We start from the raw sequence: 27,981 nt of genomic DNA on the forward strand, positions 1-27,981 counted from the left end.
TATTTTTCATCGTAAACCAAACGTAATTACAACGGTTTCAAATAAAAATATATTTATATGCACAATTAATGATCATGTCGTTCTTCTACATTTAGCACAATAAATAACTAGAAAACTTTTCTTTCCAATAAAAAAAATTCTAGCATGATAATTTAGGATGGTCTTGTTAACTTTTTTTTTATTTTTTGGACAATAAAAAAGTATTTTTTTTCATTATTTTTGAAATATATTAAAAATAAATCTTTTTTTTAATATCATTATATTAAAAAATATATAAAAAATTAAATTGGACAAGACTTGGGTATTCTGCATCGTTGATTCATTGATTCCTTTACATCTTATTATTAACAATGACGATCATTAAAAGAAAAGGCATTTCCATATTTTTTTCATGTTAAAAAATCAAGTAAAAATGATATTCTTAATCTTCTGCTTCTACTACTACTTATTATTATTATTATTATTATTATTATTATTATTATTACTATAGAGAGAATGTATCCTTATTATTTAAAAGTAAAATTAAATAGTATTTAGTATATTGAATGATTAAAACTACATTAGACATGACTAGAGTAGACAAATAAATTCTTTTGTTTTGTATTTGGTGTCCTTTGAATTGGACTAAATAATTTATTTTATTTTATATTTGATAGTCACTATAAGATATTGACTAGAAGAGACTCGGTTGATTTGAGATCTAAACTGGTTCAAGTTAAAAAAAATAAAAGGAAGGTTAATCTGACCTCACATGGTCATAAACTCGAATCAACCCGTGACTCTATAACCAGTAGATACACACACACATATATAGGTCAAAACGAGTATGCTTTGGTTGTTTTTGGTCAAACTAGGTTAATCATCTTAACCCATAACTCAAGTTTTGCTTTAGGTCGACATTTTAGTTGGATTTTAAAATTATAATAATAATTATTTTTATTCTTATATTGAATCGGGTTAATGGTCAACCCCGGCTTTGCCTCGGGTCAACCCCTGAGTAGAGTTTTAAAAATTATAATAATAATTATTTTTAACCTTATGCTGACCTCGATTAATGGTCAACCAAGCACATGACCTGACCTTGGTTTTGATAAACTCTCAAGTTGGATTTAAAATTATAATAATAATTATTTTTATTCTTACATTGTCTCGGGTCAATGGTAAATCCAGCCCGTAACCTGGGCATGGCTTCAGGTTGACCTTTAAGTTAGTTTTAAAAATTATGATGATAACTATTTTATTTTTATATTGACTCAGGTTAATAGTCAATCCACCCATGACACAAACCTTTTACCGAAACAATCCTTGAGTCAGGTTTTAAAATATAATGATAATTATTTTTATCATTGTATTAACTTGGATCAATTAGATTAATTCATGTGTAGAGAATTAAAGAAATTTGTCTTATCTCTTTTAATAAGATAAAATTTTATTGATTAAACAAACCTTGAACAAGATACAAAATAATTTTTGTATTGTCCAAGAATACATCAAATAATTTTACAAAACAATTTATAATATCAAAACCATTATTATCCAATATATCAAACATTATCGGTACAAAAACAAACACATATTTAATCTCAATCCATACAAAATCAATTTAAAAATACTTTCTATCATCAAATCAATTACAAAAATAATATTTTATAAAAAAATTCCCATTACCCTGTTTGGCACAGAAATGTTAATTATTTTGTTGTTGTGATTATCGTTATTACTACACTATTACTTTGGATAATACGACTACATACCTAAATATAAAAATAAATAAGGGCACATTGGTCAATTAATATAAGATATTTTGAAAAAACTAGGAAGACAGGGAAAAAAACCCTACTTACAGAAGCAAGAGTGTGTAGCAAATTCCTATATAAGGCAAGCGCTGCCGCAAAGAACCAAAACCCTAGAGCTCCCACCTCACCGTCTCACCATCCTTTTATACAACTTAACTGCTTCTCTTTTCTTTTCTTTTCTCTCAAAACCCTAGCTCCTTCTTTCCCTCATTTCCTCCACCGCCGCTAATCCATTATCGCCACCGTCAGTTATCTTCTCTTCGTTTTTTTATCCAATCAATTTTTCTTTTAATAATAGCAGTAGTATTTTTTTTATGTTGTAGGAGTCGGTTATTGATATCAAAAGGAATCAGTACGATGTCGTCAGACGACGAGAGAGAGGAGAGAGAGTTGGATCTTACTTCCCCTGAAGTCGTCACCAAATACAAAAGCGCCGCTGAAATTGTCAACAGTTTGTCTCTAACTCTCTTTCCCTATGTATTTTAATTGAAATGTTATTTTTCGTTTAAAATTGATTTTTGTGTTGGTTTTAATATTTTTTGGTAATTATGGCAGAGGCATTGCAGTTAGCGATATCAGAATGCAAGCCGAAGGCTAAGATTGTTGATATTTGTGAAAAAGGAGATTCGTATATCAGAGAGTATACATTTGATGATCCTTGTATCTTTGAATTTATAATTATTTTGTGGAATAAAATTGATTAAGAAATAACGGGCTTTGATTTTTATGTGTGAATGTGTAGGCAATCTGGAAATATGTATAAGAATGTGAAGAAGAAGATTGAAAGGGGAGTTGCTTTTCCTACTTGTGTTTCTGTCAACAACACTGTTTGCCATTTTTCTCCACTTGCTAGTGATGAATCAGTCTTAGAAGAAGGAGATATTGTCAAGATGTAAGCAGCATATTAATGTCATTTCGTGTTGTGGATTCATTTTTGTGATATTTTATGTTAATGGGTTTTGGGTTTTCTTGGTGTGCAGTGACATGGGATGTCATATAGATGGATTTATTGCTGTTGTTGGACATACCCATGTTCTTCAGTCAGGGCCAGTAACGGGTAGGGCAGCTGATGTTATTGCAGCAGCCAACACTGCCGCTGAAGTTGCATTGAGGCTTGTAAGGCCTGGAAAGAAGGTAATTTATTTGTCTGTGCTCTAGTAGTGTGTTTATGTATTCTGGTTTTTTTTTTTTTTGCGCTGATTGTCTTGTTATACTTGAGAAGGTTAAATTTTTTAGCAGTGAAATTGAATTGTTTTTGCATGTTGCAATTTTTTACTATGCATGACAATTTTGCTAAATCAATTAGCACCCTCTTGTCTCATTAGTTCTTGTTAACATCTCTTCTTTTCTAATCATAACTTCCACCCATCTTGAGGTGTCTCTTGTTTTGCACTCGAACAGTTTTCTTTTTCATGCCATTGACTGAAATCCCCTTTTTTGTTTGAGATTGGGTTCCCTAATGACGAACTATTTTGACAAGCTATGGACCCATGTCCAAATGAAGCTTTTGTCATAGTTACTCTGACAGGGAGGATATTTGTGCAGTAATCAATTAGCTCTGGATGTATCATTTTTGTTGCTTTGACATTTCAACCTAGAAAGCATTAGGGACCCTGATATTTTTTTTTCTGGGTGATTCTGTCTTTTGGTTTTACATATTAGACTAGACAATTTAGTGGTGGTGGTTTTGCATCTGTTCTCACCCATTAGTCTTTCAAGGAGTTACTTGACAAGTTCAAAATAGATTTGACTACAGCACCTGTAAAACTAAGAGCTGGGAATATGGGCAACTCTGCCAAGGTGATCTATTGTTGAATTGCTATTTTCCCTGTTGTGATATTGCCTTGGCCGCACTTTACTGCTTTAATCTAGATATATTTAGATTACATGTAATTCCTAGACAGAACAACATCTATACGCCCATAACACATTATTAGAGTAGTGGTTTTACTTGATCTTATGCTAAAACAAACTTTAGCAATTTTTGAAAACTATTAAGTAGCAGTTTAATCAAGAAAAAAAATTAAAATAATGGCAACTTTGCCGAGGTGATCACATGCCTATTGATTTCCTCTTTTCCCTGTTGCCAATATTATTATGGCTGTACTTGAGTGCATTAGGTTGATTTATTTAAATTATACCTGATTCATGTACGTGCCAATATCTGCACTCTAACATATTACTTTAGTAGTGTTGTTCGTTTTAGCTTATGCTAAAATGGAACTTTTGAAGTTTAGAAAATTATCAAGAAGCAATTTATTCATGAAATTAATAAAAAGCTAGCAACTTTGCCGAGGTGATCAATTGCCTGTTGATTTCCTCTTTTCCCTGTTGCTGATATGATTAGATTGTCCTCAATCACTCCAGGTTGATCAATGTAGATTATACCATTTGCTTGTAAAGGACTACATCTTAATATTGGTTTGCGCTATTTTTTTAACGATAATATGGTATCAATTCATGATAATTATTTTCTTCAAGCAACTGAATCTCTTGTCCATAATCATTATTGTTCTACACTATGTTTTGATTCTTTTAGTGGTTCCTTTTTTTTTCCTGTTTTTATGGCGAGTCAGCTCTTCTTATACCATCCCACAGTTGATGATCTCTATATGATGAAAACTATCATAAGCCAAGGATTGAAGTCCAATGAAGCATCTTATAGTCATAGTTACACTGATAGTGTATCATTTTGTTCTTTTTATGGTCTCTTTCAAAACAGGAGTACTTTTGCATGTCTGCAAGTTATCCCCATGGTGTATCTTGCACAACAGGTTGATTCAGAACTCCTTGTGTTTTTATGTTGCCTTTTCCCCTACTTTACTCAGCCTTTTGTTGCTGTTTTGAAAGAAGCATCTGACTTCGCCGAGTTATCTTTGAAAATGTATTGCCCCTAAATGATGAATATATTTCAAAAGCCATGGACCATCATCCAAGTGAGGCTTTTATGTCATAGTTACTCTGATAGGGCAGAATTAGTTTCTTTTTATTTTTAATTTTTCCTGGGTTCATTTTTTTTCCCGTGTTTTCCCAGCTGGGCTTTCCTTCAAAGGTGAGATGGTGTTAGCTGTGCACATTCATAGGTGTAGAGAAAGGCAACTTCGCCGAGTTTATTGATGCTAAATATCAATTTACTGCTTTTCCTGTTGCCTATATTGAATCTGGCTACTGTTGATTGTTTGGGACCCTTTTTATCAATTGTTGGTTTATGTTCAATCATCCTTAGCCTATATGTCTTTTGTCTTCTTTTCTTTTGTTGAGAGTTTTTCTTGCTTTTCTTTCTTCCATTGCAAATTTTTGAGGCTCTTGTTATTCTGTCTTGTCCAATTTGTAGTGAAAACAAAATTGCATATATTTTAATATGATTTGTTTTGGATTTATCATTTTATCAAAATATTTCAAAATAAATATAAAAATACAGGTAATAAAACTGAATAGATTTTGATATGTGGAAGGTTAAAATCTGAATTGGCAAATCTGCTCCTCCTGATTACTGATATTTTTCTGCTCAATCTTTTTGTTCATTGAATTTCCTTTTTCTGCAGAATAAAGATGTAACTGAAGCAATTCAGAAAGTTGCTGCTGCTTATGACTGCAAAATTGTTGAGGGTGTCCTTAGCCACCAGCTGAAGCAGTTTGTGATAGATGGAAACAAGGTAATTCTGAGTGTCTCTAATCCAGACACAAGAGTTGATGATGCAGAATTTGAGGAAAATGAAGTGTATGCAGTGGATATCATTACAAGTACAGGAGAAGGCAAGGTAATAACTGCACCACTCATGAAACGACTCATACTTCATTGTTGCTAATTCTGTGCTCTTGTATGCTCAAATTTATGTTTGATTTGCAGCCAAAGCTGTTGGATGAGAAGACAACTACAATTTACAAGAGAGCTGTAGATAAGAATTATCACCTGAAGATGAAATCTTCCAGATTCATTTTCAGCGAAATCAATCAGAAATTTCCCATCATGCCATTCTCTGCAAGGTTTGTATTTCCTACACTATCACTCAATTGTTTTGTTGTTCTTATTCCTCTATTCCTTTAATTTAGATTCATGTTTGTGTTTTCTTTGCAATAGAGCCCTCGAAGAGAAAAGGGCTCGGCTGGGATTAGTCGAATGTATGAATCATGATCTACTGCAGCCATATCCAGTTCTTCATGAAAAGCCCGGTAAGAGTTGCCTTGTATCTTTGTTTCACTGCATTCTTCCTTAGTAGTGTTTTTTAGTTATGGGCTCTAGCAACTGCGCTTATTTGGGGACTTGTGGTTGATTATGTTGCAGGTGATTGCGTTGCTCATATCAAGTTCACAGTATTGCTAATGCCAAATGGATCAGATCGGATCACATCGCATACTCTGCAAGAGTTGCAGCCTACAAAAACGATAGATGATCCTGAAATCAAGGCATGGCTAGCTTTGGGTACAAAGACAAAGAAGAAGGGTGGTGGGAAAAAGAAGAAAGGTGAGCATACAAATGCATAATTCGTAGTGGACACACAACTCATCGTTGAGCATGAATATTGGTGACATACGAATTCAATTTTTCTTGAATTTTGCAGCTAAGAAAGCAGGCGAAAAAGCTGAGGAGTCAACAGAAGCTGAACCCATGGATGCAACTACAAATGGGGCCACCGCCGTCTAGGAATGTATCTCTATATACATGTGCCCATTTTGTTCAGTTTTGCTACTCCATTCACCTCTTTGTACCTCTTGTCGGTTGAGATGATTTAATATAGTGTCTAGACAGTGATCCCAATTCGATTTTTTCTTGCATATGCCTCGCCACGACTCACCTTTCCCGTATCGCCCCTGTTTTAGGTGTTCATCCAAAAGTGGAGAAGTGGAATAGTTAATCACTTGGATTAGTTCATGTGCCCATGATATCTAGATCCAGTTTTTATCACCCTTAGGGCACCGAAAATGCACATACCTTTCAGTTACCTTCATAATAATGCTAACAGTAAAGGAAGATTAAACTATCAAGTATAACTAAGCATATAGAAATTAGGTTCTTTTATGAGAATAGATCTAAAAGAGGTTGGTCATGCCAAAGAAGGATAATCATTATCTTAAACTTGATGATTATCAAGTTTAAATGCCAGACCCATGCTATTTTGGTCTTGCTAAGTACCAAACACCTTGGGTCTGACATGCATGTCAGACCAACGTTACTTTAGACTTGGTTGATTGTTACGTGCAAGTATATTGGGTCTGACATGTATTTCAGACCCGTATTATCTTAAATTTGGCTGACTATTAAGTCCAATATATTCCTACCTTAGACTTGACTGACTGTCAAGTCCAAACGTTTTGGATTTGGCAAGTGTGTTACACCCATATTATCTTGAACTTAATATATTATCAAGTCCACGAATGTTAGATCTGTTATGTGTGTAACAACTATATATATATTCTGAAGAATCAAACAAAAACTAAATAAATAAATAAAAATTTAATAAAATTAACGCATCAGACATCAATCCTAACCTTTTGAATTGATACACCCACTCCGTCATAGTTAAAGTTAGGTTTTATAATGCTTAATTAAGTAAATCACACTTAGCTTTTAAAAGCTCTTGCGATTGATCCTATGTGACCATGTGCATTGCAGATAAATAGTTAGCATGATTTTTTAATCATTCCAATTTGATCTTTAAATTTAATTTTTTAATTGTTATTTGATTTTCTGGGTGTAATTTTTTTTTTCAAATTCCATCTTTGAATTTTTTTTCTCTCCTGTCTCTCAAAACCTACCCTTATTATTGTTTTTGCTATTTTTTTTTTATTTTTATGAGTTTTTTTAATAATTTTATTATTTAAAATTAAATTGATTGAGAGTTAAGTTTTTAAATTGAACTTGAATTCAGAATTTAACAAGTTGTAAATTTTAAAAATTAAATCAGATTTAAAAGATATATTTATATTTACCTTTTTTGTTTTTTTAAAGCTGATTTTTTTTTTTAAGTTTTGTTTTATTTTATTACTTTTACCTTTTATTAGGTTAGTATTTGGTTTTTTAATTATTTCATGGGTTCAAATCTCTCTTTTTTTTATTATATATTTATTTATATTATTTAAATTACCACAGTAACTTGAGGTTTGAATTTTTTTTATATCAATGTTTTTTTCAGCCCGCTACGAAAGATCTAAGTAGCCACGAATCAAATTACGAAACAGGGTAAAAATATCTATCTTAAAAAAAAAAAAAAAAAAAAGGAAGGAAAGCACATTACCAAAATAGTCTTACACTTGTCAAGCGCAAAAGAGAAGGTAATAAAACTGGACCCACGTCGCATGCAATGCCGCAATCCTCACTCCTCTTTTCACAGCAAGGGTGCAGTGCACAGGCAGACACCCACCCACCCATCCGCCTTTCTCTTACGGCTCCGCTCCCCAACCCCTAAAAATTATAATAAAAATCATCCTTCAAATTCCCTCTCCATCTGAAAAATGGCAAGCAGTATCTCCGCCACAGCTGCAGGCGAGCCAGAACACAGTACCAAAGAAAGAGAAGAAGAGAATGCAACTTCAACTAGAGCAGCGGAGGATGAAGATACTGGAGCTCAAGTTGCACCTATCGTGAAGCTGGAAGAAGTCGCTGTTACTACTGGCGAGGAAGATGAAGATGCCATCCTTGATCTGTACGTTTTTGGTTTATTTTTTTATTTTTTTGAGTAAAATGTGAATGGTTTATGATGGGTTTTTTTTTAGGAAGGCGAAGTTGTATAGATTTGATAAAGAAGGGAATCAGTGGAAAGAGAGAGGAGTTGGGACTGTGAAGCTTTTGAAACATAAAGAATCTGCCAAAGTTCGTCTTGTTTTTCGCCAATCTAAGACTCTCAAGATCTGCGCAAACCATCTAGGTTTGCATGTCTTTCTTGTTAAATCATCTCTAATTTACTCTTCAATTTCTTGATGGTTTTAATTCGTAGAAATAGGACATGGGCTGTCGTTTTTTTTTCTCCTGTGATGTTTGTTTTTTGGTAAGTATTTGCCTTATTGTGTTGCATGGATGTTGCATTTCAGTTCTGCCGACAATCAATGTGCAAGAGCATCAAGGAAATGACAAATCATGTCTGTGGCATGCTGCTGATTTTGCTGATGGGGAATTGAAGGATGAGCTTTTCTGCATAAGATTTCCTTCAGTTGAAAGTACGTGCTTTTTTGTATCAGTTACTCTTTGATCTGCTTTTATTTGCATTATCTTCTGGTGTCGAGAATGTCTTCTTTCATGCTTTACTGCGTCATAATTCGTAGAAGTTTAGGGTTTTTGACTGTCGCCATTGCCGTCTTTTCAAATTTGAATGTTGATTAACATTTAATATTTCCAAACTAGGAAAGTTTTTTAGACGTGCTTTATGGTTTATATAATAATGGCTCAGCAGAAACTAATTGATGTTTAATGCCTGAGAGAGGAAGGGAAATGAAAGCATAATTAGAGTTTCTTCGTAGCCATATGTGTCTTGGTAAATTCATGTAACTGAAACAATGAGTGAACTCAAACTTGTTTTTGGATGTGTATTTTGCCTGGTGGGTTTGGCTGCAAAGAGGTTCCGTGTTGATTGTCTTTGACTTAAGAGCATTTTAGGTGATATATGGGCATGGCTATGTAGTTGATTAGCAAGTTTGGTCACCCAAGGGATTGAGTATGATATATGGGCTCGGCACTTTTGGATTTCAAGCACAACTTCAATATCTCAAATAATGTAGTTCAATTAAATATAACACTCAATAAACATCGTAATGCATTTCAAGCAATTAATCTTGTTATAAAACAGTGATTGAACTCATTAAATCTGATTTTGATTATATAAGAAGTTTGATAGACATGACTTATATTAGTTTAGACTTGATATTGCGCAATTTCTTGCAAAAATGCTCTTTTTAAAAAAAACTTCTCGAAGCTGCAGTTTTCCCCTGCTTTTCATCAATTTGAAGATTTGTTTCCTTCTTAAGTTTTTAACGATTGCGTGATAATAAATTGAGTACTTCCTGTGTTTGTGGCTTCATATGGTAAATACTTGTATCACTGAAGTTCTTTAACACGCTCAGAGTAAAATTGTGGAAATGCTGAAAAGGTGTTGTTTGGTAGGAATTTAATCAGTAATATCGTCCTTTTTTTTTCTCCCTTTATAAGTACTTGGTAACTTGTAGTGAGAAATGTGATGCTGAGTTTTCAAAGAAATGCTAGAAGTCTTAGGAGTTGTTCAAAAACATAATAATGCTTTAATTTTATGAAAAATTGAAGTAAAAAAAAATAAATTGAAACTTCCTGTTCAAATTCAATGTTTTTCAATTCAAAAAACTTGAAAATTAGTTTTTCAATTTTTCAAATTCATATTGAGTTTGGTTCTCCACAATTTTCCTTACAAGTTTTCCATTATTTTTCAAATAAAGAAAAGACATGAAAAATAAATTTTTTCCCCATTTATATACATGCAAATACTTTTTAGCAATGTAAAATATTAAATATTTTTTCTTACACTTTCATTTGTGGTTAGTCATAAATTTTTATTATAAATCTAATACAAATATTTTTTTGAGTTAATATAATATTTCCATGATAAGTTTTAATTTGAAAGAAATAAAGTTAATATTCTACAATTAGATTATCACAAATACTAGATATTAATATGACTATTATAAATTATGGTTTTTTTTTTTTTTTTATGAAAACTACTAGTAGTCTTGATGTATTTTTTATTTTTTTCAACAAATAAAATAAAAAATACTTGTCTTTTTCAACAAATGAAATCTGTTTTTCAGTAACACACCCTTGATATCACATCATTTTTCTCTTTGGTTTTGTCTTACATTTTTGTTGACATACTTCTGAACCGTGGTGAAGCTGATCTCTGCTTATGTTGATCTAGAAACATAATTAATTATGCAATTGTCTCTCTCTCTCTCTCTCTCTCGTGTATGAAGCAAGTTATTTCTGGAGCGTAGGTTTGTGATATCTTTGATGATTTGGTTTTTATTAGATTGCAAGACCTTCAAGGAGACTGTTGAAGAGGTGGCTGAGACTCAGAGAGAGAAAGCGGAGAGTAAAGATGCTGCAGATGCTGCTGGACTCGTTGAGAAGTTGAGTGTCGAGGATAGTAAAAAGGAAGAAAAGAAAAGGAAGAGGTACCTGTTGCGGCCAAAGAGGTTAGCAAAACTACAGACGATAAAGTGAAGGCAGAGGTAGAAAAGAAGGACGAGCCTGCTTCGTCTGCATAGAGAAATGAAAGGGAGCTCAGCTGCTTGGGTTTCAGTTTATGTATTCGGTTCACTGGTTGTCAGCTGCTTGGGTTTCAGTTTATGTATTCGGTTCACCGGTTGTGTTGGAACCGTGGATGACAGCTGGCTTTGGTTTGCCTGTTGGTCAAATAGGATCATTGTTAATAGATTTTGTCACAGATCATTTTCCTTTGCAGAAACCTGGGTCCATGGACTGAACGTGTGCTTGCAAGGTCATCTTGTTTCTTCTCCCAAACCGTGTTTTCATCTGTTCTTTCTAATGCTTTTAGAGGTCGCATTTACGAGATGATGCTGGCGTTTTGACCTCCGATTATAAAGCAGAAAACATCCTGTTGCCATAGCAATCGTTTTCTTTCCATTTTCATGCATAAATCATAAAATTCTTTCATGTAAAAAATATTTTTTTGAAATGATAAAAAATCCAAAAAAATTATAAATTCAAAATTAAAAAATATTTTTAGGATACAAATAGATGAGTTTTTGAGTTCAACAAGGATAGTTAAAATTAGAAAGAATTAATCAAGCTTAATGATTTAGCTAAATTTTTAAAGGGCTTAATTGATTTAAATAAGGACTTAATTAAAGTAAAGTTTAAGGTTTAAATTTAATTTGACTAAAATTAAAATTTACCAGAGCAAGCGGAGCTTTGACCAAACTTTTAATAGGTTTAGTTAACTTAATCAAGAACTCAATTAAAGGAGGCCTAACTTGGATTAATTTGCAATAATTGAAAAATTAAAGACCCAATTGAACTTTGGAGATCCTAATTGGTGCAACCAGGGCTTAATTAAAAGAGATTCAAAGTTTGAAGGTTGATTAAGGATCAAATTAAAAAAAGTTACAAAGACTAAGATGTAAGAGATTCATAAATTAAAAGATTCCAATCAATATTTACAAGGATGCAAGTACAAGGGAAAAATAGAAAGATAAAAAATCCTAATTAAAAACTCTAATTTTCAAGGTTTAGTAACGAGCGACTTGTCAATTGAAATTCAATGAAAAAATCAAATGACATGTCGTTTAGTCAATGTTCTTCCTCTTCTTCACCCAAAAAGCTAATTAAGAAGTCATCTTTAAAAAAATGAATATGTCGTTTCTAACAACCTCTATAATTGACACCAAACTACTAATAAATTCTTTACCTATAAATTTCATCCATTTACATCAAACGTTTACACTCTATTTAGCTTGACTAAATCAACATCTTGTTCTCAATTAGCGTCCATTGTGTTGAACAAATCTAAACTGATGAGGAACCAATCTTCAAATCAAATGTCATTTGTTTTTAATGATAGTTTTACACCCTCTTTATATGATTCAAGTATGTTAATGGCACACTGACATTCTAAGTTCCACAATAATTTTAACACAATACCTTACACAATCAACCTTGATGAAAAAGAAAACACCCATAAAAATAAAAATAAGTTTTTGAAGGTACTTTCTCCTTTTAGGATTCACACTCATAATCTTTGAGAATATATTATCGAAGAGAGGAAAATGGCATTGCCACCTAGATTCTAAAAAAACACCAAGGTTTTGTAATCTCCTGGTTTTTTTTTTTTCTTATAAAAAATGATGTTTTTAAATAAGAGGGAAGGATAAAAAACAATAAAATTATAGAGAGAAATAAAAGATCCAGGTTTTTTATAGTGAAAATACTTGAAAAATAGGGTGCAAAAGGTTGGACGAAGAAGAACGGAAGAAGAACACACAAACCAAGGATTAAGGGCTAGGAATAAAAAGAAAGAGACAAGAAATTCCAAAGAAAAAGGACAACATTGTGGAAAAAAGTATAAACTGAATCTCGTAAGAGGGTGTAGGCACACCCCTCATTTAACCCCTATTAAATTCATATTTTAATGTTTATTGTTTATTTGTAGTGATTATTTGTTAGATTCAAAGTTATGTATGTGTTTTAATAGCAAAATATATTTTAGAGAAGATTTAAATACATAGTTTGATGTTTTCATGACTGTTACTATCTTGTTATTAATGTGTTTAAGTAGGATCTATAATGTTTTGAAATTTTGTTTAATCATTTGAATTTGAGTTGATTATATGTATTGATAAATAATTTACCAAAACTATAACTATAGACTATTCTTGACAAGATACTGGATTTAATCAAGTTGTTTTAGTGTTAAGATTGATTGAAAACACATGTTAAATCAATGTTATGATGTTTATGGTTGAAAAGATGCGTTTCTAATTTTTTTATGTGATTTGATTTGGATCATGGTTGCAGTTTCTTAATTTTCTTGAGTTTTTTATATTTCAAGTAAAATTATAATAGACATGTTTGAGTTGTGCTAGGAAGATTTAGGTCACATTTAAGATTTTTAGTCATTTATAAGTTTAGTTAGTTTTTTATGGTTTTCTAGATTTTCATTTGAATGTTCATAGCTTTTATATATATATATATATATATATATATATATATATATATATATATATATATATATATATATATATATGGTATTTTAGCCTTTCTTGTGAGCTCAAATCAAAGTCTATATTTATATATTATCATTCTTCTTGTTTAATGAATAAATAAACCAAGCTTTTAATAAATAAATTTTTTTTTAACTTTTGATTCATGCATCTCATAATCTATTTTTAATATTTGATGCCTTATAATACTTTGATTCTCTATGTTTTATCTTTTTATATCCTATTATTTGATGTACTTCAATTAGGTTTCTGGGTTTATATTGATTTTCATTATGTTCTTGGTAAAATTCAACCAAAATATTCATTTGATCTTTGTTATTTATTTTTTATGAGCATGGGTTGTGTTCTTGGTTTTTAGCTAAGGCTAGGAAAGCTTAGTCCATGTTAACAAGCTTGATCCTTTTAAGCTTTAAGACTATGTTTGACAAGATTTAAAAAAAAAATATGTTTTATAGTCTTTAAAATTATGTTTGGCAAAACATGTCCTAACATTTTTTCAGTAGCCTTGTACTTTTATTGTTTTTTTTGTGTTTTACCAAACATAATCTTATTTAAATATCAATTAAATCTCAAATTTTTAAAGAATAATTTTGCAATTATTTTGGGTCAATCTTTTATGTTATTTTTTTTACCCTTTAATATTTAATATTTGAGATTATAAACTTATATGTAAGGTGTTTTTCCCAATATTAAATAAATCTTTTTTTGTTAGAAAATATTAAAACAACAAAAAATTCTTCAATAAAAAATACATTTATATTTAAATTGCATGTGGTCAAGTATCAAAAAAAAAAAATCTTGTTTCCATTTTAATACAAAAATATGAAAAAAAAATACATTGTATTATTTAGCATTTTTTCTTTAAAAATAATAATAATAAAAAAAAACAATTTTTATATTTTGTATACATTATGAATTTAATAACAAGTTTATTAAAGCCATGAGGGCTTACCTAAATTTCAAAAATAATAAAAAAAATTTATTTATTTTTATTTTTAATATTGAGAATTAAAAACTTATACATAAAATATTCTCGGTATTAAAAAAAATAAAATGCAAAAAACATGCTTAGGCTTTGCCCTATAAAATCATGATTCACTAATGGAGTGAAATTACTTTAACTAATAAACAAACTAATGATTAGAATAAAAACACAAACTGCCTTAATAATTTTCAAAGAAATAAACAATATTGTACTAATAATAATATTATTCAATGTATAAAAAAATAATCATCTTATCTAGATTCTGAAATTAATTAGATTTTTTAATAATTAAAAATATTAAATCACAGCTCAAACCTTTGTTATTTATAAAAAACAAGAATTCCTTGTTTTTTTTTTTTTTCTATGTATTCAAAAATCTTAATTATCTCAACACCCGTATGCGTGTGAAAATCAAGATGATTTTTCTTTTTGTGAAGCAACAACCAAGATCACTCGTGTGATGTGTCACATATTTTTTTTTTCAATTAATGACCTGGTATCAAAGACTGCCGGAATGTTTCAAGTTCGATCAGAGGACACAAATCACCTAAGCAATCAATGGATGGATTTGAGTGAGTGATATGGGGGTATAGATTCTTACTTAGCCCCAGGTGCAGTTTGATTTTGCAGCTGACTGGCACTTTTGGGTCTTTGGCGCCAGGTTCAGCCTCACCCAGACTCTCGGGGGCTGCACCATGGTAGTATCAAAACTCAACATGGGAGGGTATTAAAACCTCAGGCCTGCTAAAGAAAAAGAAGTGGAGAAAGAAGCAGGTTAGGGAGGATTAACACAGTTTAAGAGCATAAATGTCAATAGGAAATATAAATGATCATCCATCTTTCTTGTCCATTTGCATTTTTCCCAAGATATTTACGTATAAACACTCATTTCTGAACATATTTTTCAAACATTCGAGTTCATAAGCAGTACATGGGATTGGCATGCGAACAAAAACAGGTAACGAATTCCAACTCAACAGCACAATGTACATCTTTTCTTCAATTCTATAAGATCTTCTTTTCATTTGTAGAGTCGTGACAAAAACCTACGACCTCAATGCTGCGACCCTTGTGCCTTGAAAATCTGGAACAAGAAAGGAGCAGCAAGCTATTTACAGATTTTCCTGTTGCCAAAGGGGGCGTATACAAATGAAAGTTGAAATGTAGATGTTGTAAAGCAACCACCCAGTTCATTCTTACAAAGAAATAACACGAAGAATGTCAAACCACAAATCCAATCCACCAATACATCACCTGGAGTAACAAACAAGTTGCATAGTTAGACGCAAGCCAGCAAAATTCTAGATGCCGCCTGCCGCCACTAGAATTTCCAACTCGGATAGAAACGCTAAATGAATGCCAGACGATGAAAAATGGCCTCTGCATCAAAAGGGAGCAAGAACTTACCCTATGTCTTCTCACTATGGGGCAAAAAAAATTGAGGGGGCCCTGATACGTGACCACTACGCAAAAAGGAAAGAGTACTATTCCTGTCTATGGCATCTTCAAAGCCTGTTTCAACTGTGCAAATGCTGCTGGATGCATTCTACTAATAGCAGAATTAAAAGATTCTCCATGAAGAGTAGCACATGTTTGAAGATTCTCTCTTACTGAGTTCTCCAAAGACCATCGTTTTATAGGATCTGAAAATTTAATCTGGAGAAGAACATGTTGGAGAAATTATCACACATGGTCACAGATTTCATCATTGAAATTCAGAGCCTCAGGTAAAACAGAAGAATGTTAACCTGTCTTTTCCTGTACTCTCTACTTGGAATTATGCCTTCACCATGAAACTTGCTGGAGCTCATGTTATCACCACTGCAATTATTATAGGAAGGTTAAGAACAAGTCAAGAGACTAGAAAAACCAAGCAAACACCAAATCAAATTGGATTGTACAAGGGAGGTAACCTTGACTCTTCCTCCGTTAAATCGTCATTTGCACCCAAAATTACACTTGTACATACACTGCATGAATTAAAGCTCATGAAGCAGGTGTAGGTCATTGAAAGCAGTTGTAGCAAATGATACCAAAATTCAAATTTGAAACTGCACCTGAGGATCTGATCAAGTTTATCAACGACTTGAGGCAGTCTTAGTGTCAAAATTATTGAAAGTGCTAACCCAAATGTCTTTTTCTGATCAGAAGATGCATTATCTATCTGTACAATAATATTAAAACGAAGACAAAGTTAACGCAGCGAGGCACGCTGGCCATGAACACTAGAAAAGCATTATGCTGGAGTATATATCAATGGCAGATTCAGCACATTGATTTCCTCACTTCTAGAGATGGCATGAGTTGCAGTTAATTATAGCAGTCTATGCATGGGAATGTCTAACCATCATTTGAAACTATTTACTTGCAAAATACACCACAATGGATGTGTGCATAGAAACTAAAATAATTTAACAAATTAGAAAAGGACAAACATCAAAATCAGTCAAAGCATCTTTGAAATGAAAGCATGATTTACTGACCTTGTCAAGCCATATGTCAACCAAACAAAGAAGTATATTTTCCTCAATTGAAATGTCTGCCTGCTGGAGAAGCGATGAAAGTGATGGTTCTGCTGTCAATTGGGCAAGGTAGTTGGTGTTCATCACCAAAATCCTTGCTAGAATTGCAGATGCAGATGCTTTAACAGCTGCCTTGGAAGGTTCAAAATCATCTCTTCCACTTAAACATATCATGATTAGTTTCTAGCAAAAAAACATACAAATGGTTAAAAGATATCCAAAGCATACCAAACAGAAACCATTTAACTGATAATAGGTTGCAAGAATCTAACACAAGAACTGCACTTACTTGCAAAGTACTGCTAATAAGCGGGGGCACTTCAGCAGGGAAGCACTGCAAAATGAGAAAGGCCAGTCACAAAGCTGAGTACTCACAACTACCAAACAAGCTCCAGTGGCTAAAACGACCAAAAACCTCCCAGAATCATCACAAAAAATTTAGAGTCCCTGGTAAACCAAGGCTGCTTTAACTTTGAAAACAGTTCTGTAGTTTTCATCTATATTTTTGTCTATCACAGAAACATTTCTTCAGAAAAATAAGAAAATACATTACCAGCTATTATTTTTTGAAAATTGGAAGGAAAGATCACCCTTAAATGACTAATTGAAAAAGGGATTAAAAATGTAAACCAAGCATGTCCCTTGTTTTCCAGGTTCTCAAAAGGCTCAGATTCCAATTTTACAGGGAACGGTTTTCAGTTTTAACTAATTAGCACATTTTCTTCAATTTTGTACTCTAGCAATTCTCTACAAAAATGACAATTTTTTCACAATTAAAAACTTCCCAAATGGTCTGTGTTTTCCATCGTAAATTTTTTTTTCCTTTTTTTTTTTTTAATTCTATCAGAGCATTCTCGGTGGTTATTGAAAGCATAATTTTGCATGACACAGTTAGGAAGTTAATAAGTATATTACTCCAAAGGTTAAACAGAAATAAACTAATTACATATTCCTGGGTCATGGTCATTTAATGGCAGAACATGCCATGGTAACCAAAAATTTTACTCATTATATGGATTGTGCATATGAGATCTAGTTGGCAATCCATGAAAAATAACAAGGATCTGTTTCAAATTCCATAAACACAACAGGATAATAGATTTCAATAAGATGGAAGGTTAAAGTGCCAGGAGTACAAAAATAAACTGTTATCTCTTCATGATTCAGTACACAATAACAACCATAGGCTGTGCCACTGATGTAACTTGGCAAGCAGAAATAATTAAACTAGAAAGGTCTAGATAATTTGCATATATGTTGTAGGGCATTTTAAGTATGTGATTGGTGATGCAATGATTTAGGAAAAAAAAAATACAAACGTGAAGCACAGATTGATGTCAATTTTTCTTCTTTTGGCATGTTTGATTAGAAAAAAACTACATGGGCACACTCCAGAAGATGCCTCATGATTTACTCAATTTTTCAGCTGAGAAAAAGAGAGAAATACCAGCATAAATAGCTATTTTAACATATGGGGTTTAACATTACCATGACCCACCAGATAGGTCAAATATGTTTCAATTGAAAAAGACAAATCCAGACAGCAATAATTTTGAGGCACCAAAGATTAAGTCAGCATAGATATATCAAATAATCTAAGAGCATCAGGCAAGAATTTGTGTTTACCGAGGCACTTGCCAGAAATCAAGAGATGGACATGGATAAATTTAAGAGCACAAAAGTTTCTGTAGCCTGCAGTTTTAATCAGCACACAGCCTCTCTTTCCCTCCTTAATATAACATAGAAATAAATGATGAACTTACTGTCATAAAAGATAACAAAATAAAGAGCTGTTTCAAGTTCAAATATCAGATAAAGGCTACAATTAGATTCAGGAAAATTTAAATTAGGTACCTGTACTAATATATCAATGACAGGAAGAGTTGATAATAGGCCTCTATCATTAACATTTCCAACAATCAGATCAAGAACTTTGGCAACGCTGGAAGCATGCATTCTTAGAAATTCAGTCCCACCCAAAATTATGTAATCCTCCATGATATTTACAGCGACCTGCAATTATATTAAAGTCAACAAAATTTCATCAACCAATTATAGCAACTGCAGGTTTGCTGTTGATGAAACTAGATGCAGAACAAAAGAGCTATACTTAAGACAACAAGAACAGGCACACCACTTGCATTGAGCATTAAATACATGAATAATATAATGGATACTACAATTAATCCAACCTGCAAGTGGTCAAAACTTCTTTCCATGATTTCCACGAGACATGGGAAGCACGCTAGCAGTCGAGGCTCCATTGCAGGCGCATGGGAAAGTGTAGCTTCCCATAACTGCATGGTTATGCCAGTTAAATTTGCTATTATCAATTAACTACTGAAGGCAGCATATGGAAGACTCAACACAATAAATAAAAACTAGGCATGGGAAACTAACCAGCATGCCATCCTCTACAAGATTGAGTATATCAGGGCTATTTATATCAATTCCACCATGAAGAATAGGCAATAGCACATTGTAGCAAGTAGGTGACTGGTAGCCAAGTTCAACCACAAAATTCCGCAAAGCAATGAGAAGCTGAATCTGCAAAAGACTCTCACCGGAAGCCTCCTCCCAAACCTTTTCAAACAGCACCAAGAAAAACAATGACATCAGAAAGGCCAAACCTTAGTATGTGTGAAATGTGAATGGTATGATTATATTCAAGAATCACTGGAGCGAAACTCTTAGTTCCACATACTTTAACTCAATTTCTTCTGAACTTAACCACTCAGAAATTCAGAAAGAGTTCACTCAGCAGAACACCTTTATTTAACAAAAATGTTGTGTTCTTGTCAATGTAAAAAGAACATGAGATAAAATGTTTTCTTTATGGTATACACACTAAACATGTTCAAGCATTAGAATAACAGAAAATATAATGGCTTGTCCACTACCTTCTGAAAAAATTGCACCAACTTGTTTGCAAATGGAATGATCTCATGGACGTGTCCGATAAGAACAGATATCAAATTCAAAACCTGAACCTGAAATTACATGAATGAATAGAAAAACTACTAAGAGCACATTAATGAGGTAAGAATAACATGGCAGTTGAAATCATAAATAATTTATGTAATTCATGCTTTAGCGACCCACATCACAGATTGGAAATGTGTGGTTCACAAATTTTAAGCATTTAAAGATGGTGAAGGATATTCTTGAAAAAGAATATATCCAAAATCAGTTTGACGTACAGAATCAATGATTTCTGAACATGCATCCACACATGCATTTTTCAAATTCTTGAAATTAAGTATTCATTTAACTAACTTTTACAGAGATAAGAAACACGCTATATGTTTTAAAAAAATATTTAAACTATTGAACTAGCTATGAACAACATAAAAATTGCATCTAAATAATTTAAATTAAATATATAAGCACTCAAATGATTCATTTCCTTACAAATAATTTTCTAGCTAGCTCCATAAAATTTCTTTAAAATTAAGTATTTAAGAACAATGGTGAAGATAACGATCCTCTCTTTTTTTTAAAGGCTGGAAGCACTAACATTTTTTTTCTATGATAAGATTCTTGGCTAGAATAACTTATTTGAAAGGTAGGGAAAACAAATACCCTAAAAACTTCTACAAAAAAATATTTTGGTAGAGCTTGTGTTTTATAAAGTTAAAAATTGGGGCATGGATAGAAGTTTATAAAATGCCTTTTTTATTACATTATCTAAAGGTGTGATAAAGTTCTACATATGAGTCAAAAGTGACATGGTAAAACAAAAAAAAAAATCTAATATAAATTACTGAATGGATTAATATTATTATTTTTTAATTTTAATGTTTTTATATTTACTTGTCTCTTATTTTTTAAGCATTTTTAAGCTTTGATGGTCAAAATATTGTGCCAATAAGGTACTATGTAGTTTAAGGATGAATTTAGGAAATCTTTTTATTATTATTTAAGGTTTTATATAGCTTCTAAATAGACATTTAAAAGAAAATTATGGGATTGGCATTTTTAAAAAAAAAATACAATTGTTGGGAATAAGGGAGGGTGCTTTATATATAGTTTTACGATTGAAACACCCATCCCTAAGATTCATCCAAAAATCAATGATAAATAAATGCTTGACATCCCTTTCTTCTCTTTTTTTCACATTGGGAGATGGGGTATATAATTTGGAATGGCTAAAAGAGGAGATGGGCAATAATCTATGTTCCTTAAAGAGATGCAGGAGGTTAATAGGAAAAGCAAGCAAAAAGTATCCCACACATGCAATTGACTATCAAGGTGAACCACAAGTATCATCTTACCTTCGAGTCAAACTCCTGAACCTCCTCAACCAACTTAAAGCACGAATCAAAGCAAATAGGAAGGAGATCTACAAATTCTTGCTCTGAGAAGTTTGCATCCTCAACATGCAAACACAAAGACCGACAAGCTGCAAGCTAGTGCAATGAATTACAATTTCAGTAGTGGAAACAGAGAATGCAAAGAACAAACAAAACATTCAAAGCCCCAAACGTGAGGAAAAAGGAGAGATGTGAAGGCGCATAACGGAGGTTAATTCAAGCATCATACCTTAACAGACAGGTTTTTGTCTTGTAGCAATCTGATCAAACTACAATACACTGGTCTCTTTGTGTCAGCTTTAATCTGCAAAGAAAAAAAAAAAAAGAGCAACCACAGCAGGAATATCAAATCTCTTAGGAACAGAAAGCCAGAATAACTGTATAATGTGTCAGCACATAGGAATATCAGCCTACTTTATTTCCAAAGAACAGGAGCAATATTCTAGATTAACTCCTGAGCATAATATGGCAACTTCTAGAGATCATGCTAGGAACCAACATGCTGAGAAGAAACAGGACAAAACACGTACACACTTCATTCTTGACAATCAGGTATAACAATTTCATTTTCTTCTTGAAGAGGAAAAGAAAATGTTACAAGTTCTTAAGAGTTCTCTACCAAAAAGCTAAAAAGTCCCATTACCTCGGAAACCCATTGTCCTAGTATCAGTGCAACTTTTCGATGGATAACACACATATTTGGATGATCATTCGACAGTTCAAGGGATAAAGCACCATTAAACCTGTAATGAATAGTTTCCAAGTGAAATAGAGAAGGATGGATCATCATATAGCCCATCAAAATATATACCAAGCAGATTAAATTTGGTTATGAAACCACAATCTAACCAGATAGTACAATTCCAGTGACTTCAATTCCAAAAATTTTGAAAAACACATGCAGTTAGTGATCAAATAATATCCTACTCATTTTCCTCAGACATCATGTTCCTTAAACAACTATTACATCTGGAAATATATTCTCTATGTATTTCCAGAAGCATTATCGAATCTGGAAATCCATCCCTATCCAAACACCCTAAAACCACACTTACTAAATTTGCAAGTAGATACTACAGGCATGCAAGTAGTAATCCCCAAATGACAAACCCCTTTTCATTAACAAAATTCTGAAGCTAATGGCACCAGCAAACAATTAGTGTTTAAAATCAATACCTTTTAATGTGACTGCAATTAATGATAACTAATTCAAACAACATACGGATTGATTAAATAACAGCAGTAGCATAGATTAGAATTCTTATACCAATCTTTGAAGCTGAGGTAGTTAGAGAGCTCATAATAAACATATGCAGCAGCACCATAGGCAGCATCTTTAAGAAGTAGCCCAGGAGTGATTTCAGTAACTGATGTTGGGCAAGCATTCATTGCCTCCCGAAGGATGGACACCACAACAGGACCCAAAAGCTACAAATAGCAAAGAAACAACATGAGCTCACATCTGTTAGCAGAGTGCTTTGCAGATTTTTAATATCAATCATTCTAGAGTTGAAACTTCACCTACCTGGCTATGGTTTTCAAACAATACTATGTATAAAGCTTCAGCACAAGGCCTCAGTTTTTCAGTCCACTGAACCATATCCTGCTCATGATGAAAAGATTCTGGGTTTTGATACAACTCCTCCAAATCACTAGCAGTTAGAACAAAATACCTGACAAAACATCAATCTCACATAATTATTTGAAAAGTAGATAATCATCACACAGGAGATCCAGAATGCTGAAAGATATGCATAAAGCATTCGGTGCCATATGTTATATCTCTTATCATTACCCAACCACGTAGAGATCCATGAAGCAAATAGAAATTCTGCAAGAGGGGGGAGGGGAAGCAATGTTTGACCTGAGATGTGATTAGAGCAACAAGATTTGGCTCATATCCCACATGGAGAGAAACACACATTGATGACTATTAAAGTAGCAGTTAGATTTGATGAATGTCAAAGTACTTTTCTTGGAGACATGGTTAGCACGAAGCTGAACCTGTATTTAATGGAGTATAGACACTTTCTTCAAAAAATCAAAGAGGGGAAAAAGAGCCCAAGATTTGGGTATGTGAGATTCTGGAGTACATGCTTTGAATCAAAACAAAGAGATGACCTATCAACAGTGCTAAATTGTTTCCTTCATGAATCCCAAACCCTAGAGCAGCAATCATAAGTAAGATAAAAAAAAAATATACAGCTGCAGAGCTTCATTCAATCAATTTTACGAACTGAACCCCCATGCATTTGAAATTGAGTATTCTTATGAATTATATGCAAAATAATTAAGCACAAGTTGAGGTATCATTACCTCCTTATTAACACATTACACAAATGTATTATTCTTTCAGATGGAAGAAGAGAAGTCAGGACACCACCAACAGCATTGGAAATGTTCTTTTTCACCTGCTCCACTGTAATCACACTTTCATCCATCACCCGCCCAGTTAGGTTTAGCTTATACTCCTTACACTCAAGGACACACTTCACCATTACCATGCATTGAATCAGGAATTGCTCAAATGATAAAATATATGGATCCGGATCAGTTATCTTGTTTAAACAGAAATCCATGACAGGAGGAAGAACAGACTTGTCGCCAAATGAATAAGGATGTCTGCCCTGAATTGTGACCAAAACCTTCATTAATTTGGTACATGCCCTCTTTATGAAGTCCCAAAATTTAGGATGTCCCTTCTGGAAAGATGAATCTGTAAAACAACACAGCACAAGAAAATTAGTTTACTCCTAAATAAGTAACCTGTTAAGAGAAAAAGAAAGAAAAGGGAAAGGCTGAGAATAAAAGAGCCTGCTTAAGCTTCTTCTCCATTCAATTATACATGCATATGGAAATAACACTCTTGGCATAAAAATATGGAATGGTATGCAGGATAATGAATCCAATTCAATATTTCTATATAACTTTCTCTCCTGCTCTTTCTAGTTAATAAAGTGTTTGTTAAATATGAAAATTGATGTCAGTTTAGGACATTCTTACTTGTATAACTGAATAGCCAACACTTCAAATTTATATGTAGCCACAATACACGTTTTCCAAATGCATGGCTTATAGGATCTCTAGAACTACTTTTTTCGTTTTGGTGGGGATGTTTATCAAACACGGATTACCACAGCTCTCCACTATGATATGCAAAACAAATAAAAGTTTGAAAACAAGAGAATTATCTCACAGTATGGGAGAAATGACTGGATGGCTTTCAAGAGTATAGGGGAAACCTCCTTGACTGGTTGGACCTCCTGACAGATTTTAAAAAAAAAACAATCAAAAGCTAATCTCCCAGGTTAAATTGCAATACAGAGTGTGCCAAACTCTTAAATTTGAAGAAAGGAAATAAAGAGAAAGAACTGAATAACTACCTGTACACATTTTGAATCACTTGGAAACCCTGAAATAATCAATTGGCGAATTATTTTTAAACATAATAGCCATCTCTCACTCATTAGATACAGCTCATCATGACGCTGTTCCAGAGCATTAGAAGTATAGCTTTGTGCAAGTGTAGAGAAACTATTTAATATAGCTTGAACATCACTCTGCCAAAGGCCCCAGCTATATCCAAAGAGATGGGATGTTATCTGCCACAAAAAATGGTGATATGTGAAACACGTGACCATAACTCTGTGATATAAGACATAACTATTTGTTTGAGAGCAAGTTTCTATCTGTGCACTTTAGTTACAAGATCATAAAAATCATGACCATTGCTAGGAAATGCCTACCCATAACTGATATCATTAACTCATTATAAGGCCAATACTGATATCTATGAACATTCTGAATCCAGCAGCCTGAAATGCTGATACTTCTTGCACAGGGCTTACATAAATGTTGTTCCACTCAGGAACATAGTCATCAACAACAGGCCTACCATCCATACTTCATTCACATTTGGATGAAGTGCACTTTTTTCATTGTTAGGTTGGATGACATTTGAAACTGAATAGCATGCAAGGAAATGAGATAAAGAATACTACCATAAGGGATAATACTCAGAAGTTATACCTCTGCATAGTTCCTTTGGTCAACAGTAAGACGTTTAGTGGATAATTCCTTCAAAGTTCGGAACAGAATCAAAAAAATCCTGTGAGAAGTAAGGACATCTGCCGATTGAAGCTTGTTCGCTAAAACTGAAAAGAGCTCCGGCCTAAAAATATTGAAATGAGAGATCAAGAAATAAAGTTAGCTGAATGAAGTAACTCAGGTACCTTAGAACAGAAAACAAGAAAGAACTGCTAGTAGGGAAAAGATCAGTAATTACAACAACAGGCAATATAAATACAGGAGTTAGCACTAATTACAGAAAGTACAAGATTGCCAAACTAAAAAATCTTCAACGATATCTAAATCACTAAATGCATAACCATTAATTAAAAAAAAAAAATCATTCAGCTCAGAGCATCCATAACAACTTTGGATCTATTTGTAGTTGCTAGTCAAAGATTGTGATGTTTTGTCACAAAAACTTATGTAAGAAAAGCAACTGCATTTTTACCCTATTTTCACCTTTATATTCATCAAGATAATTTCACAACTTTTCATGATAGCAAGACACTAATGATAAGCATGACAAACATTGAAACAGAATTACAATAGACTATATTCTCCCATTGTTTGCAAGGAACTGCATCTTGTTCAACCCCCAACCCTCCCCCTAAAACCCCGAATCCCCTGCTCATGCATAAAGTAAAAAACTAAAAATAGTATAAAAAAACGAGTATTCCACTCTAAATTTAATATTCAATATCAAAGTGAAACTTCCAAAAGAGAAACAACAGTCAAACTCTACAAAAGAAACATCAGGCAAGTATTAGCAAACCACACTAAAATGTACTTACAACAAAATATCCTTTAAAAAAATCTAAAACCAGGAACTAGAAAAACAACCACCGATGAAAGCATATGATATAGAAATAAAATGCCACAAACACATACCATTCTCTTGGATAATCAAGGCGGGCAATCTTGGAAATAAGAACAGCCAACAGTCCAGCTATCTACATCGATTAAAAAAAAAAAACACATTTGAATTACAAATTAGCAAAGCAAATCAGAACCCAATCTTATGAGCTCCAGCTTACAAAGTTAAGATCATCACCTTATCGTTCTCTTCTCTCAAATGCGACAGTAATTTTTGTCTCAAGTGATTTTTCTCTTCACTGCTTATTGCCCTGCTCACAAACCAAAATATCATCTCATAAACTACGCCAGAATCAACAAAAATCCAAAAAATGTAGCTCAAATTATAAAAACAACGAGACTAGAGTCTTACGCAGAATCCCTCCGGTTCCTCCAGTACCGATTGATACTATTCTTAAAGTACACCGAAGCTAATAATCGAACATCGACTTGCGAAGCTAAATCTGCTGCAGTTATAACTTCCTAGAAATAAATTCAATTATTCTCACATGCATTGCAATTTGAACTGAACTTAAACCCTATAAAATACAAAATCAAAACCGAAGAGAGCGAGCGAGAGAGGGTTTACCATTAGACAGGAGCAGAAACCAGGCCGACTCTCGAACTGCGAGAGCGCCGCCTCGGCTGGCTTGCGGACGCTCTCATCGCCGCTCATTGAATTCGTCAATAAAGAATATATCGTGCCTAAATCGGAAGCTGAGAGCGCCATAGCTGCTGCTCCTTTTTAGCCTTTTCTCTCTCGCTTTGAATCGGATCGAAGAAAATTTTGAAGCGATTTTGAATTATTTTTTTGAAGATTTAATTAATTTTGTGCTCATTAAAATGGTACTTTAATGATTGATGTTTGTGATTATGCTTCTTGGTGTTTCTAGAAGCTGAATAATGAAGCGAGAGAGAAACCGGACAGGAGAGAGGAGGAGCTAAAAAGAGAAAGAAGTACGATGCTGTTTGGGCGCAGTTTATAATGGGTTTGGGTTCCTTTCTGGTGGTCTCTATAACCTGGAAAATCTGGGGACTCGGGTCATGTGCGGACGAGTCTAGTTTCTTTCTTGTAAAGTGTATTTTCATGATTAGTAGTATTGTGTTGCATTAACTTTTGAAAATATTTTTTTTATACATATTAAATTTTTTTATTATTTTTATCATTAACACATTAAAATTAAAAAAAATATATCAAAAAAACAAAATTCATTGCACTCCTAAATAAATTCCATTAATTCTTCTAGTCCAATTTTATAAAATAAAGTTCTATTTTATAGTTAAAAAAATTAAAAGCAAGAAATAAAAATTAAAAAAAAAACATTTTTTTTTATTTTAATATTATAAAATGTGAAAAACTTTTAATCATTGAAGTTTTAAATTTTACATATTTTATGCAGTTTATAAAGTATATTTAGGCTTTTAATTATTTAAAAAATATTCTAATTGATTTATTGTTTTACTTCTATTCTTGAACATATATACATCTATATCAATTAATATTTTAACAGTATTATTGCCATCTTTTAAAAAAATTATCGAGAATCTTCTCAATATAATAAAACTTAGGACAAAACAAGTTTATCATATGTTCTAAAAAATTTTATTTTTTTTAACATGACATCTGCAACACCGGAGTTTTTAATATCAAACTTGTTGATTGATATTTTTCCTAGTAGACTTTATCATTTAATTATTGTTGTTCAAAATTAGCATATTATTCATATAAAAACATACAATAA

The 27,981-nt window shown here is 32.7% G+C and overlaps 2 protein-coding genes and 1 pseudogene across 5 annotated transcripts; 2 read left to right on the forward strand and 1 right to left on the reverse strand.

Annotated features, from left to right (window-relative positions):
* Nucleotides 1–1,852: 1,852 nt before the first annotated feature.
* Nucleotides 1,853–6,572, forward strand: LOC118037512 (ERBB-3 BINDING PROTEIN 1). Its single transcript, XM_035043504.2, has 10 exons — nt 1,853–2,040; nt 2,120–2,247; nt 2,352–2,436; nt 2,539–2,688; nt 2,777–2,930; nt 5,342–5,557; nt 5,647–5,783; nt 5,878–5,969; nt 6,082–6,261; nt 6,359–6,572. Exons 2-10 carry the CDS (start codon nt 2,154–2,156, stop codon nt 6,439–6,441), a joined length of 1,191 nt encoding a protein of 396 aa, XP_034899395.1. The 5' UTR covers nt 1,853–2,040; nt 2,120–2,153; the 3' UTR covers nt 6,442–6,572.
* Nucleotides 6,573–8,091: 1,519 nt separating this feature from the next.
* On the forward strand, nt 8,092–11,277 carry LOC118037513 (ran-binding protein 1 homolog b-like; annotated as a pseudogene).
* Nucleotides 11,278–14,836: 3,559 nt separating this feature from the next.
* LOC118037514 (uncharacterized) lies at nt 14,837–27,256 on the reverse strand. 4 transcript variants are annotated; one of them, XM_073405258.1, is made up of 25 exons: nt 26,829–27,255; nt 26,613–26,722; nt 26,439–26,511; nt 26,276–26,337; nt 25,346–25,487; nt 24,700–24,918; nt 24,513–24,579; nt 23,633–24,032; nt 22,842–22,989; nt 22,584–22,744; nt 21,960–22,059; nt 21,546–21,620; nt 21,278–21,412; nt 19,904–19,993; nt 19,404–19,586; nt 19,196–19,300; nt 18,858–19,016; nt 17,293–17,337; nt 16,965–17,186; nt 16,539–16,645; nt 16,395–16,451; nt 16,230–16,302; nt 15,889–16,137; nt 15,682–15,735; nt 15,276–15,565 (listed from the first exon to the last, which is right to left on the reverse strand). In XM_073405258.1, the coding sequence occupies exons 1-23, from the start codon at nt 26,967–26,969 to the stop codon at nt 15,976–15,978; spliced, it is 3,036 nt and encodes a 1,011-aa protein (XP_073261359.1). In that variant the 5' UTR covers nt 26,970–27,255; the 3' UTR covers nt 15,276–15,565; nt 15,682–15,735; nt 15,889–15,975. The 4 variants fall into 4 exon arrangements, with proteins under 4 accessions (XP_073261361.1, XP_073261359.1, XP_073261360.1 ...); XM_073405260.1 differs by lacking the exons at nt 15,276–15,565; nt 15,682–15,735 and adding an exon at nt 14,837–15,222 and having other exon boundaries at nt 15,736–16,137; nt 26,829–27,256; XM_073405259.1 differs by lacking the exon at nt 15,682–15,735 and having other exon boundaries at nt 15,736–16,137; nt 26,829–27,256.
* Nucleotides 27,257–27,981: the final 725 nt, after the last annotated feature.

The sequence above is a fragment of the Populus alba genome, chromosome 16, assembly GCF_005239225.2.
Source record: "Populus alba chromosome 16, ASM523922v2, whole genome shotgun sequence".
In the NCBI taxonomy this organism is placed as follows: domain Eukaryota; kingdom Viridiplantae; phylum Streptophyta; class Magnoliopsida; order Malpighiales; family Salicaceae; genus Populus; species Populus alba.